At 49.2% G+C, this 16,708-nt stretch overlaps 1 protein-coding gene across 1 annotated transcript in view; it reads right to left on the minus strand.

The window, feature by feature from the left end:
• The window catches only part of LOC112266105 (neurobeachin a), a 255,505-nt gene that overhangs the window by 14,962 nt on the left and 223,835 nt on the right, over nt 1–16,708 (minus strand). The window contains exons 44-45 of the mRNA XM_042296092.1: nt 14,374–14,526; nt 4,515–4,682 (exon numbers count right to left, since the gene is read on the minus strand). Coding sequence (XP_042152026.1) covers nt 4,515–4,682; nt 14,374–14,526 — 321 coding nt within the window. The remainder of the gene's footprint in view (nt 1–4,514; nt 4,683–14,373; nt 14,527–16,708) is intronic.

Here is a 16,708-nt window from a genome sequence, read left to right on the forward strand (position 1 = left end):
GAGAGAGACAGAGAAAGGGGGAGGAGAGGGGAGGAGAGAAATAATAGAGAGAGGGGGAGACAGAGAGGAGAAAGATGAGAGAGAGAGGAAGAAGAGAGAAAGAGAGAGAGGCCTGCTGTCACTATCAATATTCATCAAAGTGATGGGTCAATGCGTTACTTGACAATGCAAGCAAATCCCAACTCAGCCATGCCTCCGAGAAGGGTGGTCGTAGAGGCAGGAGAGGGGTGCACTCCCAATCCGCCTGGGTGCTCCCCCTCCCCCTTCCTCCCCCTTTCCTCCCCCCTCAGCCTGCAGAGTCATCCAAGTGTTAGTATGGAAGAGACAACCCTTTCCCTATTAACATGCTTCAGTTAACCATTCCCATCCCCATCCCGGGACCCTCCACACTAACGCTAACCTGGATTGACATGATGCTAGGACTGCAGCAGTCCCCACATCCATGTTATTGTGCCTGGAACAAAGGCAGAGAGCAAACACACACACATGCAGGCACACACAAATCACACACAGTACTAGACAGTACACACCACTCAGTATCTACAGCTTCCATTGGCAACCACATGCCACAGTGGAAGCAGTGTGTTCTGGGTAGAAGGTGATTCTTAGCCAGGACCGTCTAGCCATAATCCCTGGGTCACTTCCCATCATGCATAGCACCAGATAGGTGAGGACCCCTGGTCAGTTGAACATCGTGGAATGCCAGTGAATGTTTCCCGTGAGTCGTTGGGCGGCGAACACATTTGGCAACCATTATCAGTCAGTGGCTCTTTACTATGCAGTCAGTCAAGTAATAACCTAGTCCCATTATAGCTATTTTAGGTGAGGGCTGGGGTGAGGGTCACCAGTCTGTTCACATAATGAAATCTGAGCCAGAGATCTGAAAGAACCAGAGGGCCATGTGGAAAACATCAGCCTTTCTTCTGACCATTCATTCTATTCCAGAAAAATATACAGAAGAATTCCTTCTTTTGGTTCTCCAGGAGAACCTTGGCTGTGTACAAGGTGCTCTATTTCTACAGGCAAAGAAAGAAGCAAGCAGCAGAAAGCGCAGAGAGAAAGGGAGAGAAAAAGAGCATTGAGAGAGAGAGTGAGAGAGAGAGCGAGAGAGAGAGCAGAGTGATTGAAGGTGATCTGAAGAGCATGTTTTCTCCCGACCATCACAACAGCATGCTAATAGCTCTAATACTCTTGGCGGTCAGTGTGTCACAAAGTCACGTGCATCTCAAACAGCCATCCTGAAGACTTAACAGAGAGTTCATTCATTTACGACCCGCCTGCTTTAAGGCCCTGCCTGTCTTTTGGCTGATAAGTCACACGTATTGTGTAACTATCTGCTGATATAGCTCCCAGCAACAACCAACCTGCCTGGATGAACACACAGGTATATCAGCAGCCATCACCTGGCCGGGGGGTGATGGACAGACAGACAGACAGACAGACAGGTATAGTACGTGGTATGGTACTGACTCATCGTACCTGGGAAGTGGGAACTAACTAACACCTGTTCATCAACACCTTAACACCCACATAGAATGAATTCTCCATACACCAAATCAACACGGTTGGGTCATACTCATAGATTGTGTTTTTCTGTGTAGTTGAGATCAAACTTTTGCTCTGGAAGTGTGATGACTGTATGTAGTTCTTAATTATCACATAATTCAATTCTAAAGGATCTATAAGAAACATTTAAGAACAAACATTATCCAAGGCACTACAAGCACCCACACAAAGCCAAAATATATGATTTTGAATTCCATCCTTTCATACACTATTAAAACCTTGTTGTGAGGTTATGAAGTTAACGCGTTCATGGAGTTAACATTCCCCATTGTCATTGGAACAATGTTAGTGACTTTGAGATGAGCCCGTGTGGACTGGCTGTAGGTAACCCTTTCACCACAGACAGAAGTTAGCCTGAAGGGTCTCTGGGAATGACCGTCTCTGAGTTGACATGTGAACTACCGTATGTAGAAGTACACCGGCTTGTCTCTAACAATGTTGTCACAACCACAGCTACCATCACCAGGAATCTGTGTCTTTTAAGTTATGTATAGCTTATCAAGGGATCTTCTTATAGTTGAGGTAAACTATTTAAACACTAGCATGCCAGAGCTGCTACTATGGCTAGGTGACTGCAGTAAGCATTAATGAAAGCAGCTTCAAAGCTTCTGTCATTAGGAGAACACCTTCATTGGGCTAGCACACATCCCCCCATGTTGTTTGTCCCTTCAATAGGCAGTAATGGGCCTTCTAACTGGAGGCTGTGTGACTGGCTGTCTGCAGGAGAACAGCCTCACTGATGAATAATTTGTCTGTTTGTGTCTGAGTGACACAGCAGGGTCTGTATCAGGGGGCTGCTGTCATGTTTTCCATATGAGAAGGCTGTCAGGATCGACATCAAGGCTGCAGTAGGACTGCTGTTCCAGCAGCGTGCCCAGTAGACCTGTCACTGTGCCCTCAGCCAACCACGGCCCGGACACCTGTCTTAGCCAACCACGTCCAGGGCGGCCCGGACAGCCCGAACGCATGTAACAGCAGCAGCCATCAGCTAGTCTAATGTGACACCTAGTCAGATGAATGATTATCTTTCAATGTGACTTTCTAATTCCTTGACATTTTAATGCCATAATTGTAGCGGTTAATGTCAGCGCTGCGGTTGCACCTGCCAGACAGGTATGAACCAGAATCTGCCTGAAGCCAATCAACACATCCTAAAATGTTCTGGAGCCAATCAACACATCCCAGAATGTTTTGGAGCCTATAAGCACATCCACTCAGAATGGCTGACTGACTGGCTGGCTGACTAACTGACAGGCTGGCTGGGTCAGCTAAAAGAAAACCATGTTGGGATCCTTTGACTGGGAGCAGCTCCACACATGGCTGCCACTACTTCCACCATTATCAGGCAAATCGATACTTGTTGTGCGTGCCAAAAAGCAGCCTTTTCCCATAGGGCTCTGGTCAAAAGTACTGCACTGTGTAGGGAATAGAGTGCCATTTGGGATGCAGATTTGATGTTTATCTCTAATTGTAGTGCTTATCTGAAGCATTGAACTCTTTCCTCCTTCCGCTACATATCATCTCTCACAGACTCACTTGTTATTTTGCTGACTTGACCTTAGGTTCCTGTTTCTGAGTTAATGACAGACAGTAATGAATTCACCTGCTATGGAGTAAAAATAAGAGGATCTGACGAATGCATCAAGGTATTCAGGCATACCTTCTTTAGTATTTATCATATCTGTTGCATTTAGCTGAGCTAAGTCCTCCCTCCAACACACAGACACATGATAGAAAGGACACAGCATCAACTGGCCACCACCATTAGGCAGTATGAAGCTACACGGTCAGCTCCCATCCCAACACTATCGCCTCGCAGGGTGGCAGACAGACAGACAGCTTCCAAAACCTCACAGCCGGATGACTCCAATAATTGCCATTGTCTGAAAAAGCCTGAGAGGAAATAATGAAAACCAAAGCCGTTGTCCATATTGTTTGGTAATTAGGCAGCTGAGTGATTTGCATAGTGGTCACTTGATAGATAAAGGCGGCCCGGGAAGTGACGGGATATAAATGAGTTGTTTTGCAGACGGCAGATGGTGGATATCACAGGGAGAGGAGATCATACTGGAAACACCACACTGCTGCTGCACGCCAGCTGTTACTGGTGTAGTCTCAGCTCCCCTCCTCCTCCTCCTCTCGACCGCTCTACCTCCCTCTCTCTCTACCTCAACCTCCCCTTATCTCTCTCTACCTCTCTCTCTCTCTACCTCAACCTCCACTTATCTCTCTCTACCTCCCTCTATCTCTCCCTTCTTCTCTCCCTTCCTCTCCCTCTTCCACTCTCTCTCTTCCTCACCCTCTCCCTCTGAGACCTCCTCCCCTCTCTCTCTCTGCAATTAAGCTATTCACAGCTTCCTCCTGCTCAGAGAACAGCTCAGATCTAGTCAATTAATTAAATGTAAATGAGAGGATTCACTCCCATGTCTATTCACTAGATGAGCCCTTGATGATGTATATCAAACAACACTTCAGACTAACATTCATTGACCTGGGTGTGAATGTGAGTGAGTGAGTGAGTGAGTGAGTGAGTGAGTGAGTGAGTGAGTGAGTGTGTGAGTGGGTCTGCAGTAGTATAGGGGCAAAATAGAATAATGTCAATAGTAAATGGAGTGAATGAGAGATAGAAAATCAAAATACCCTTAACTTTGTACTGTATTGATCATGTATTTGCAACAACTATACTGTAAACCCATATCTGTGTGTACTCTGTATGTGTTTTATGCAGTTGTTGTCATCTATATCATGTTGTCTGTAAATGTTTATGGTTTAATATCTTTAATGCGAGACACATTCCAGTGAAATACCAAATAAATGAACTGAACTGAACCTGGATAGACAGAAGCTGCAGTATCTGTCTATGCTGGAGCTGGGTAGATGGGATGGTGGGGTGAGGGGGTGTTTGGTGTCCATGGTGACAGTGACGTGCGTATCGTGTTATGGTGTACCTCTCTGAGGGCGGGGTCAGTGATGCTGTCCAGGCTGACGGAACCCTCGTAGGTCAGCTGGTGAAAGACATTGAGGGCGCGCACCGCCTCAGGCCCGCGCTGCTTGTAGCCGAAAATAAGGTCAACCCACTGATGCAGCTGACACGACACAAACTCACTTTCCAGGGCCTGTCAGAAAACACAGACACAGGCAGCGGGGTTAGAGGGGAATGGCACCCGGTAGCATGAAAACACACACAGTAAACACACAGTACACATAACACACACAACACAACACATGCAGGGTGAGTAGAGGATAAAGGCACCCGGTAGCATGAAAACACACACAGTAAACACACAGTACACACACAACACAACACATGCAGGGTGAGTAGAGGATAAAGGCACCCGGTAGCATGAAAACACACACAGTAAACACACAGTACACATAACACACACAACACAACACATGCAGGGTGAGTAGAGGATAAAGGCACCCGGTAGCATAAAAACACACACAGTAAACACACAGTACACATAACACACACAACACAACACATGCAGGGTGAGTAGAGGATAAAGGCACCCGGTAGCATGAAAACACACACAGTAAACACACAGTACACATAACACACACAACACAACACATGCAGGGTGAGTAGAGGATAAAGGCACCCGGTAGCATGAAAACACACACAGTAAACACACAGTACACATAACACACACAATACAACACATGCAGGGTGAGTAGAGGATAAAGGCACCCGGTAGCATGAAAACACACACAGTAAACACACAGTACACATAACACACACAACACAACACATGCAGGGTGAGTAGAGGATAAAGGCACCCGGTAGCATGAAAACACACACAGTAAACACACAGTACACATAACACACACAACACAACACATGCAGGGTGAGTAGAGGGATAAAGGCACCCGGTAGCATGAAAACACACACAGTAAACACACAGTACACATAACACACACAACACATGCAGGGTGAGGGGGGATAAAGGCACCCGGTAGCATGAAAACACACACAGTAAACACACAGTACACATAACACACACAACACATGCAGGGTGAGTAGGGGATAAAGGCACCCGGTAGCATGAAAACACACACAGTAAACACACAGTACACATAACACACACAACACAACACATGCAGGGTGAGTAGAGGATAAAGGCAGTAGCATGAAAACACACACAGTAAACACACAGTACACATAACACACACAACACAACACATGCAGGGTGAGTAGAGGATAAAGGCACCCGGTAGCATGAAAACACACACAGTAAACACACAGTACACACACAACACAACACATGCAGGGTGAGTAGGGGATAAAGGCAGCCAGCAGCATAAAAACACACACAGTAAACACACAGCAATACACACATCGGAAACAATAACACACACCACGCAACCCAACACAAGTTACACTACACACACAGTCAATGTTACTGTACATACAACATCATTGCACTGCTCAACACATAAACCCCACTGCACTAGTTGCTGTAAAAGAGCATTACTGTTGTGTTATATCACTATGGTAGACAGCATTACTGTTGTGTTATATCACTATGGTAGACAGCATTACTGTTGTGTTATATCACTATGGTAGACAGCATCACTGTTGTGTTATATCACTATGGTAGACAGCATTACTGTTGTGTTATATCACTATGGTAGACAGCATTACTGTTGTGTTATATCACTATGGTAGACAGCATCACTGTTGTGTTATATCACTATGGTAGACAGCATCACTGTTGTGTTACATCACTATGGTAGACAGCATCACTGTTGTGTTATATCACTATGGTAGACAGCATTACTGTTGTGTTACATCACTATGGTAGACAGCATTACTGTTGTGTTATATCACTATGGTAGACAGCATCACTGTTGTGTTATATCACTATGGTAGACACATTACTGTTGTGTTACATCACTATGGTAGACAGCATTACTGTTGTGTTATATCACTATGGTAGACAGCATCACTGTTGTGTTATATCACTATGGTAGACAGCATTACTGTTGTGTTATATCACTATGGTAGACAGCATTACTGTTGAGTTACATCACTATGGTAGACAGCATTACTGTTGTGTTATATCACTATGGTAGACAGCATTACTGTTGTGTTATATCACTATGGTAGACAGCATTACTGTTGTGTTATATCACTATGGTAGACAGCATTACTGTTGTGTTATATCACTATGGTAGACAGCATCACTGTTGTGTTATATCACTATGGTAGACAGCATTACTGTTGTGTTATATCACTATGGTAGACAGCATTACTGTTGTGTTATATCACTATGGTAGACAGCATCACTGTTGTGTTACATCACTATTGTAGACAGCATTACTGTTGTGTTATATCACTATGGTAGACGGCATTACTGTTGTGTTATATCACTATGGTAGACAGCATTACTGTTGTGTTACATCACTATGGTAGACAGCATTACTGTTGTGTTACATCACTATGGTAGACAGCATTACTGTTGTGTTATATCACTATGGTAGACAGCATTACTGTTGTGTTATATCACTATGGTAGACAGCATTACTGTTGTGTTATATCACTATGGTAGACAGCATTACTGTTGTGTTATATCACTATGGTAGACAGCATCACTGTTGTGTTATATCACTATGGTAGACAGCATTACTGTTGTGTTATATCACTATGGTAGACAGCATTACTGTTGTGTTATATCACTATGGTAGACAGCATCACTGTTGTGTTACATCACTATGGTAGACAGCATTACTGTTGTGTTATATCACTATGGTAGACAGCATTACTGTTGTGTTATATCACTATGGTAGACAGCATTACTGTTGTGTTACATCACTATGGTAGACAGCATTACTGTTGTGTTACATCACTATGGTAGACAGCATTACTGTTGTGTTATATCACTATGGTAGACAGCATTACTGTTGTGTTATATCACTATGGTAGACAGCATTACTGTTGTGTTACATCACTATGGTAGACAGCATTACTGTTATGTTACATAGCTATGGTAGACAGCATTACTGTTATGTTATATCACTATGGTAGACAGCATTACTGTTGTGTTACATCACTATGGTAGACAGCATTACTGTTGTGTTATATCCCTATGGTAGACAGCATTACTGTTGTGTTATATCACTATGGTAGACAGCATTACTGTTGTGTTATATCACTATGGTAGACAGCATTACTGTTGTGTTATATCACTATGGTAGACAGCATTACTGTTGTGTTACATCACTATGGTAGACAGCATTACTGTTGTGTTATATCACTATGGTAGACAGCATTACTGTTGTGTTATATCACTATGGTAGACAGCATTACTGTTGTGTTACATCACTATGGTAGACAGCATTACTGTTGTGTTATATCACTATGGTAGACAGCATTACTGTTGTGTTATATCACTATGGTAGACAGCATTACTGTTGTGTTACATCACTATGGTAGACAGCATTACTGTTGTGTTATATCACTATGGTAGACAGCATTACTGTTGTGTTATATCACTATGGTAGACGGCATTACTGTTGTGTTATATCACTATGGTAGACAGCATAACTGTTGTGTTATATCACTATGGTAGACAGCATTACTGTTGTGTTATATCACTATGGTAGACAGCATTACTGTTGTGTTATATCACTATGGTAGACAGCATTACTGTTGTGTTACATCACTATGGTAGACAGCATTACAGTTGTGTTATATCACTATGGTAGACAGCATTACTGTTGTGTTACATCACTATGGTAGACAGCATTACTGTTGTGTTACATCACTATGGTAGACAGCATTACTGTTGTGTTATATCACTATGGTAGACGGCATTACTGTTGTGTTATATCACTATGGTAGACAGCATTACTGTTGTGTTATATCACTATGGTAGACGGCATTACTGTTGTGTTATATCACTATGGTAGACAATGTTACAGTTTTGTTACATCACTATGGTAGACAGCATTACTGTTGTGTTATATCACTATGGTAGACGGCATTACTGTTGTGTTATATCACTATGGTAGACAATGTTACAGTTTGTTACATCACTATGGTAGACAGCATTACTGTTATGTTACATCACTATGGTAGACAGCATTACTGTTGTGTTATATCACTATGGTAGACAGCATTACTGTTATGTTATATCACTATGGTAGACAGCATTACTGTTATGTTACATCACTATGGTAGACAGCATTACTGTTGTGTTATATCACGATGGTAGACAGTGTTACAGTTATGTTACATCACTATGGTAGACAGCATTACTGTTGTGTTATATCACTATGGTAGACAGCATCACTGTTGTGTTATATCACTATGGTAGACAGTGTTACAGTTATGTTACATCACTATGGTAGACAGCATTACTGTTGTGTTATATCACTATGGTAGACAGTGTAACTGTTGTGTTATATCACTAGGGTAGACAGTTTTACTGTTGGTAGACTTATAGTGCTTATGTTATTATTGTTCTTATTGTCGACCCAGTGGTCACACACTACAACTCTAGCAGCAGATACGCATAAAGACATGCTGCAGGACTTTACACTCTCCCTCCCACAGGACAATAACAGCCTCTATCAACAGAGTGGAGCTAGCTAGAGCGCACAGACAGAGCTGAACACAGAGGGAGCTGAACTAGCCATGGGGCATGTCACCACGATTGAATCTGGCACATGCAAAGATGGGAACTGGAGGGAGGAGGGGTGGAGGGAGGGTGGGAGAGGGAAGGAGAGAGAAAGAGAGAGAATAAAAGGTAACGTAAAAGGGAAGCAGAAAATGAAGAATGCCATAATAAGATCTGAGAGCAGGATGAGTGAGGACAGTGACGGAGAGTGAAGATGATGATTCTCTAGGTATCCATCCAAGGATTCCACCTCTCTGTGCCACCCCTCCACCTCTCTGTGCCACCCCTCCACCTCTCTGTGCCACCCCTCCACCTCTCTGTGCCACCCCTCCACTTCCCTCCTCTCTGTGCCACCCCTCCACCTCCCTCCACCTCTCTGTGCCACCACTCCAACTCCCCCTCCTCTCTGTGCCACCACTCCACCTCCCTCCATCTCTCTGTGCCACCACTCCACCTCCCTCCACCTCTCTGTGCCACCCCTCCACCTCCCTCCACCTCTCTGTGCCACCCCTCCACCTCCCTCCACCTCTCTGTGCCACCCCTCCACCTCCCTCCACCTCTCTGTGCCACCCCTCCACCTCTTTGTGCCACCCCTCCACCTCCCTCCTCTCTGTGCCACCACTCCACCTTCCTCCTCCTCTCTGTGCCACCCCTCCACCTCCCTCCATCTCTCTGTGCCACCCCTCCACCTCTCTGTGCCACCACTCCACCTTCCTCCTCTCTGTGCCACCCCTCCATCTCCCTTCACCTCTCTGTGCCACCCCTCCACTTCCCTCCTCTCTGTGCCACCCCTCCACCACTCCACCTTCCTCCTCTCTGTGCCACCCCTCCACCTCTCTGTGCCACCACTCCACCTCCCCCTCCTCTCTGTGCCACCCTCCACCTCCCTCCACCTATCTGTGCCACCACTCCACCTTCCTCCTCCTCTCTGTGCCACCCCTCCACCTCTCTGTTCCACCTGTGCCACCCCTCCATCTCTCTGTGCCACCCCTCCACCTCACCTTCCACCTCTGTGCCACCCTCCATCTCCCCACCTCTCTGTTCCACCCCTCCACCCCTCCACCTCTCTGTGCCACCACTCCACCTCCCCCTCCTCTCTGTGCCACCCTCCACCTCCCTCCACCCTCTGTGCCACCACTCCACCTCCCTCCACCTCTCTGTGCCACCCTCCACCTCTGTGCCACCCCTCCACCTCCACCCCTCCTCTCTGTGCCACCCCTCCACTCTCCCTCCACCTCTGTGCCACCCCTCCACCTCCCTCCACCTCTCTGTGCCACCACTCCACCTCCCTCCTCCTCTCTGTGCCATCACTCCACCTTCCTCCTCCTCTCTGTGCAACCCCTCCATCTCCCTTCCTCTCTGTGCCACCACTCCACCTCCTCCTCCTCTCTGTGCCACCCCTCCACCTCCCTCCATCTCTCTGTGCCACCCCTCCACCTCTCTGTGCCACCCCTCCACCATTCCACCTTCCTCCTCTCTGTGCCACCCTCCATCTCCCTTCACCTCTCTGTGCCACCCCTCCACTTCCCTCCTCTCTGTGCCACCCCTCCACCTCCCTCCACCTCTCTGTTCCACCCTCCACCTCCCTCCACCTCTCTGTGCCACCACTCCACCTCCCCCTCCACTCTGTGCCACCCTCCACCTCCCTCCACCCCTCTGTGCCACCACCACCTCCCCTCCTCTCTGTGCCACCCCTCCACCTCTGTGCCACCACTAAACCTCCCCATCCTCTCTGTGCCACCCCTCCACCTCCCTCCACCTCTTTGTGCCACCCCTCCACCTCCCTCCTCTCTGTGCCACCACTCCACCTCCCTCCACCTCTCTGTTCCACCCTCCACCTCCCTCCACCTCTCTGTGCCACCACTCCACCTCCTCCTCTCTGCCACCCCTCCACCTCTCTGTGCCACGACTCCACCTCCCTCCTCCTCTCTGTGCCACCACTCCACCTCCCTCCACCTATCTGTGCCACCCTCTACCTCCCCCTCCTCTCTGTGCCACCCCTCCACCTCTCTGTTCCACCCTCCACCCTCCACCTTCCTCCTCTCTGTGCCACCCCTCCATCTCCCTTCAGCTCTTTGCCACCCCTCCACTTCCCTCCTCTCTGTGCCACCCCTCCACCTCCCTCCACCTCTCTGTTCCACCCTCCACCTCCCTCCACCTCTCTGTGCCACCACTCCACCTCCCTCCACTCTGTGCCACCCCTCCACCTCCCTCCACCCTCTGTGCCACCACTCCTCCTCTCTGTGCCACCCCTCCACCTCTCTGTGCCACCCCTCCACCTCTCTGTGCCACCCCTCCACCTCCCTCCTCTCTGTGCCACCCCTCCACCTCCCTCCACCTCTCTGTGCCACCACTCCACCTCCCCCCCTCCTCTCTGTGCCACCACTCCACCTCCCTCCACCTCTCTGTGCCACCCCTCCACCTCCCTCCTCCTCTCTGTGCCACCCCTCCACCTCTCTGTGCCACCCTCCACCTCCCCCTCCTCTCTGTGCCACCACTCCACCTTCCTCCACCTCTCTGTGCCACCACGTCCACCTCCCTCCTCACTCTGTGCCACCCCTCCACCTCTGTTCCACCACTCCACCCCCCTCCTCTCTGTACCCCTCCATCTCCCTTCACCTCTCTGTGCCACCCCTCCCTTCCCTCCTCTCTGTGCCACCCCTCCACCCACCCTCCTCTCTGTGCCACCCCTCCACCTCTCTGTGCCACCCGCCACCTCCCTCCACCTCTCTGTGCCACCCCTCCACCTCCCTCCACCTCTGTGCCACCACTCCACCTCCCCCTCCTCTCTGTACCACCCTCCACCTCCGTGCCACCACTCCACCTCCCCCCTCTGTGCCACCCCTCCACCTCTCTGTGCCACCACTCCACCTCCCCCTCCTCTCTCCACCCCTCCACCTCTGTGCCACCACTCCACCTCCCCCCTCTCTGTGCCACCCCTCCACCTCCCTCCACCTCTCTGTGCCACCCCTCCACCTCCCTCCACCTCTCTGTGCACCCCTCCACCTCTTTGTGCCACCCCTCCACCTCCCTCCTCTCTGTGCCACCACTCCACCTTCCTCCTCCTCTCTGTGCCACTCCTCCACCTCCCTCCATCTCTCTGTGCCACCCCTCCACCTCTGTGCCACCCTCCACCTCCACCTCCTCTCTGTGCCACCCCTCCATCTCCCTTCACCTCTGTGCCACCCCTCCACTTCCCTCCTCTCTGTGCCACCCCTCCACCTCCCTCCACCTCTCTGTGCCACCCCTCCACCTCCCTCCACCTCTCTGTTCCACCCCTCCACCTCCCTCCATCTCTCTGTGCCACCCTCCACCTCCCCCTCCACTCTGTGCCACCCCTCCACCTCCCTCCACCCCCTCTGTGCCACCACTCCACCTCCTCCACCTCTCTGTGCCACCCCTCCACCTCTGTGCCACCCTCCACCTCCCCATCCTCTCTGTGCCACCCCTCCACCTCCCTCCACCTCTTTGTGCCACCCTCCACCTCCCTCCACCTCTCTGTTCCACCCCTCCACCTCCCTCCACCTCTTTGTGCCACCCCTCCACCTCCCTCCACTCTGTGCCACCCCTCCACCTCCCTCCACCCCTCTGTGCCACCACTCCACCTCCCTCCACCTCTCTGTTCCACCCCTCCACCTCCCTCCACCTATCTGTGCCACCACTCCATCTCCCCCTCCACTCTGTGCCACCCTCCACCTCCCTCCACCCCTCTGTGCCACCACCACCTCCCCTCCTCTCTGTGTCACCCCTCCACCTCCCTCCTCTCTGTGCCACCCTCCACCTCTCTGTGCCACCCCTCCACCACTCCACCTTCCTCCTCTCTGTGCCACCCCTCCACCTCTCTGTGCCACCCCTCCACCTCTCTGTGCCACCCCTCCACTTCCTCCTCTCTGTGCCACCCCTCCACCACTCCACCTTCCTCCTCTCTGTGCCACCACTCCACCTCCCTCCACCTCTCTGTGCCACCACTCCACCTCCCTCCACCTCTCTGTGCCACCCCTCCACCTCCCTCCACCTCTCTGTGCCACCCCTCCACCTCCCTCCACCTCTCTGTGCCACCCCTCCACCTCTTCGTGGCACCCCTCCACCTCCCACCTCTGTGCCACCACTCCACCTCCCCTCCTCTCTGTGCCACCCCTCCACTTCCCTCCACCTCTCTGTGCCACCACTCCACCTCCCCCACCTCTCTGTGCCACCACTCCACCTCCCCCTCCTCTCTGTGCCACCCCTCCACCTCTCTGTGTGCTAGGTTGATGTAGATATAGCTGACCATGCAGTAGAGGAGGAGAGCAGAGGAGAGAGCAGAGGGGGAGAAGAGAGCTGAGCTTACTGAAAGGTCACCTCTGCTCGCCGCTAACCCCCCCCCAGCTCCTTCCCATCACCACCCCTACCTCCCTCCCCCAGCTCTGTCACTCCTGCTGAAAAGGTCAAGTGTGTTCCTACCCCATACCCCACATCCTACCCCCAATAACATTGTAGAACTATAGAACCCCCCGCCCCCTATAATCTCATGTCTATAATAGTGTGTGATTGTGAGTGTGTGTGTGTGTGTGTACGAGTGTGTGTGTGTGTGTGTTTGTATGTGTGGGTTTGAAATGTGATGAGAAGTGAAACGCTGTATGTCTCCAGGCTGGACTGGTTGAGAGGCTGGCAGAGGGTGGAGAGAGAGTTCACATTCTGTCTCTGTGTGTCTCTCTGTGTGTGTGTGTGTGTGTGTGTGTGTGTGTATGTGTGTGTGTGTGTGTTGCTCAAAAGGGGCCTGCAGGGAGAACAGGGATATACTGGGTTGACACACACACACACAAACAGCACACAGCCACACACACACACAAACACACACGCAGCTAAATGATGATTGATGAGTCCAGCATTAGGTAACATTATAGGGGACACTTACTGGCCCCGTCCTTTAGTGACATCAACGGGGTCAGCTGCAGATTGTGTTAGTATCGAGCAGTGCACACAGACATACAGAGTGAGGGGGAGGAGGGGGGAGAGGGAAGAGGGAGGAGGAGAGGGGAGAGGTGGGGGGTAGGAAAGAGGAGGGGATGATAGAGTAGGAAAGGAAAGGGTGGTACAAAATGAGAGGACAGAGGAGGAGACAAGGGTGACAAAAGCAGGAGAGGAAAGGAACAGAGCAGAGGATGGGAGATAAGGAGAGAAGGAGATGTGTTTAGCTCCTCACCATCCGGTTGATCCTGACAAAGTCCTCAGGCTTGTTGGCCCAGGGAGGCAGCTCTACATCACACACCATCTTGCCGTCCTCCCTCTGGCCCAGGTGGTAACCATTACTATTACCAAACATCTCCGGCAGGTAGTAGAACTCTGGAATCAACTCCTGTCGGAGACAGGCATTACCACATTATTATACACATGTTATTATACTACATGATTACACATTTTATTACACAGGTAGTAGGATCAACAAGGGGAGGAGAGATGTAAGGCGAGTAAATGGACTGTGCACGTGTGTGTGTCTTCAGAGGGAAAGGTAAATACAAGCCAAATAAACAGCAGGCCATGGGTGTTGAGAGGTGCTGTAACAGTTATTTCAGTGGTGTGTGTGTGTCAGTGCAGAGGTGTGGTGATGAGGTCAGGACCTCAGCACAGAGAGGAAGAAATAAACTCCCATGATCCTCCCTGGTGTGATTCCAACTTAAAAATAAAATAAACAACTAGCTGACCCCGGAGACACCCTTTAGCCCAGTGGTCACCAACCTGAGTCAAAATGCAAGCCGAGATCTACGCTCTCATGAAGTAAAAAATGTAAGCCTATGCATCATTAACCTAATAAAAACAGGTCTGTAGGGATGACATCTGTGCAGTAGGCCTAATTCATTACCACAGCATATTGGCTATGCTTGGCCTGCCAGTATGGTTCTTCTCAGATCACATTATATTTCAAAACTCAAGCTACATAAACAAAATAAATCAGTTGTTGTTCTACTTGCGAGGCATAGCTGAGAATACATTTAAATATTAGCTTTTTTATTTTGTACCCGTTTCCTCCAGCATCTTCACAAGGTCCTTTGCTGTTTTTCTGGGATTAATTTGCACTTTTCGCATCGAAGTACATTCATCTCTAGGAGACAGAACGCATCTCCTTCCTGAGCGGTATGACGGCTGCGTGGTTCCATGGTGTTTATACTTGCGTACTATTGTTTGTACAGATGAACGTGGTGCCTTCAGGCATTTGGAAATTGCTCCCAAGGATGAACCAGACTTGTGGAGATCTACAATGGTTTTTCTGAGGTCTTGGGAAAATCAAAAGAAATCAGCCATGACGTCAAGCAAAGATGCACTGAGTTTGAAGGTAGGACTTGAAATACATCCATAGGTACACCTCCAATTGACTCAAATGATGCAATCAGCCTATCAGAAGCTTCTAAAGCCATGACATCCTTTTCTGGGATTTTCCAAGCTGTTTAAAGGCACAGTCAACTTAGTGTATGTAAACCTCTGACCAACTGGAATTGTGAAGCAGTGGATTATAAGTGAAATAATCTGTCTGTAAACAATTGTTGGAAAAATTGCTTGTGTCATGCACAAAGTAGATGTCCTAACCGACTTGCCAAAACTACAGTTTGTTTACAAGACATTTGTGGAGTGGTTGAAAAACGAGTTTTAATGACTGCAACCTAAGTATATGTAGACATAAGTATATGTAAACTCCAACATAAGTATATGTAACTGTAGTTGCCATCACACTCAGGCCAGGTCCATCTCTGGGATATGCTTAACACCTCGGCAGTCCTACAATCTAAGCTAGATGCTCTCAATCTCACACAAATCATCAAGGAACCCACCAGGTACAACCTTAAATCTGTAAACAAGGGCACCCTCATAGACGTCATCCTGACCAACTGGCCCTCCAAATACACCTCCGCTGTCTTCAACCAGGATCTCAGCGATCACTGCCTCATTGCCTGTATCCGCTACAGAGCCGCAGTCAAACGACCACCCCTCATCACTGTCAAACGCTCCCTAAAACACTTCTGTGAGCAGGCCTTTCTAATCGACCTGGCCCGGGTATCCTGGAAGGACATTGACCTCATCCCGTCAGTTGCCTGGTCATTCTTTAAAAGTAACTTCCTCACCATTTTAGATAGGCATGCTCCGTTCAAAAACTGCAGAACTAAGAACAGATACAGCCCTTGGTTACCTCCAGACCTGACTGCCCTCGACCAGCACAAAAATATCCTGTGGCGGACTGCAATAGCATCGAATAGTCCCCGCGATATGCAACTGTTCAGGGAAGTCAGGAACCAATACACGCAGTCAGTCAGGAAAGCTAAGGCCAGCTTTTTCAGGCAGAAGTTTGCATCCTGTAGCTCCAACTCCAAAAAGTTCTGGGACACTGTGAAGTCCATGGAGAACAAGAGCACCTCCTCCCAGCTGCCCACTGCACTGAGGCTAGGTAACACGGTCACCACCGATAAATCCATGATTATCGAAAACTTCAACAAGCATTTCTCAACAGCTGGCCATGCCTTCCGCCTGGCTACTCCAACCTCGGCCAA

Source organism: Oncorhynchus tshawytscha, linkage group LG13 (assembly GCF_018296145.1).
Source record: "Oncorhynchus tshawytscha isolate Ot180627B linkage group LG13, Otsh_v2.0, whole genome shotgun sequence".
In the NCBI taxonomy this organism is placed as follows: domain Eukaryota; kingdom Metazoa; phylum Chordata; class Actinopteri; order Salmoniformes; family Salmonidae; genus Oncorhynchus; species Oncorhynchus tshawytscha.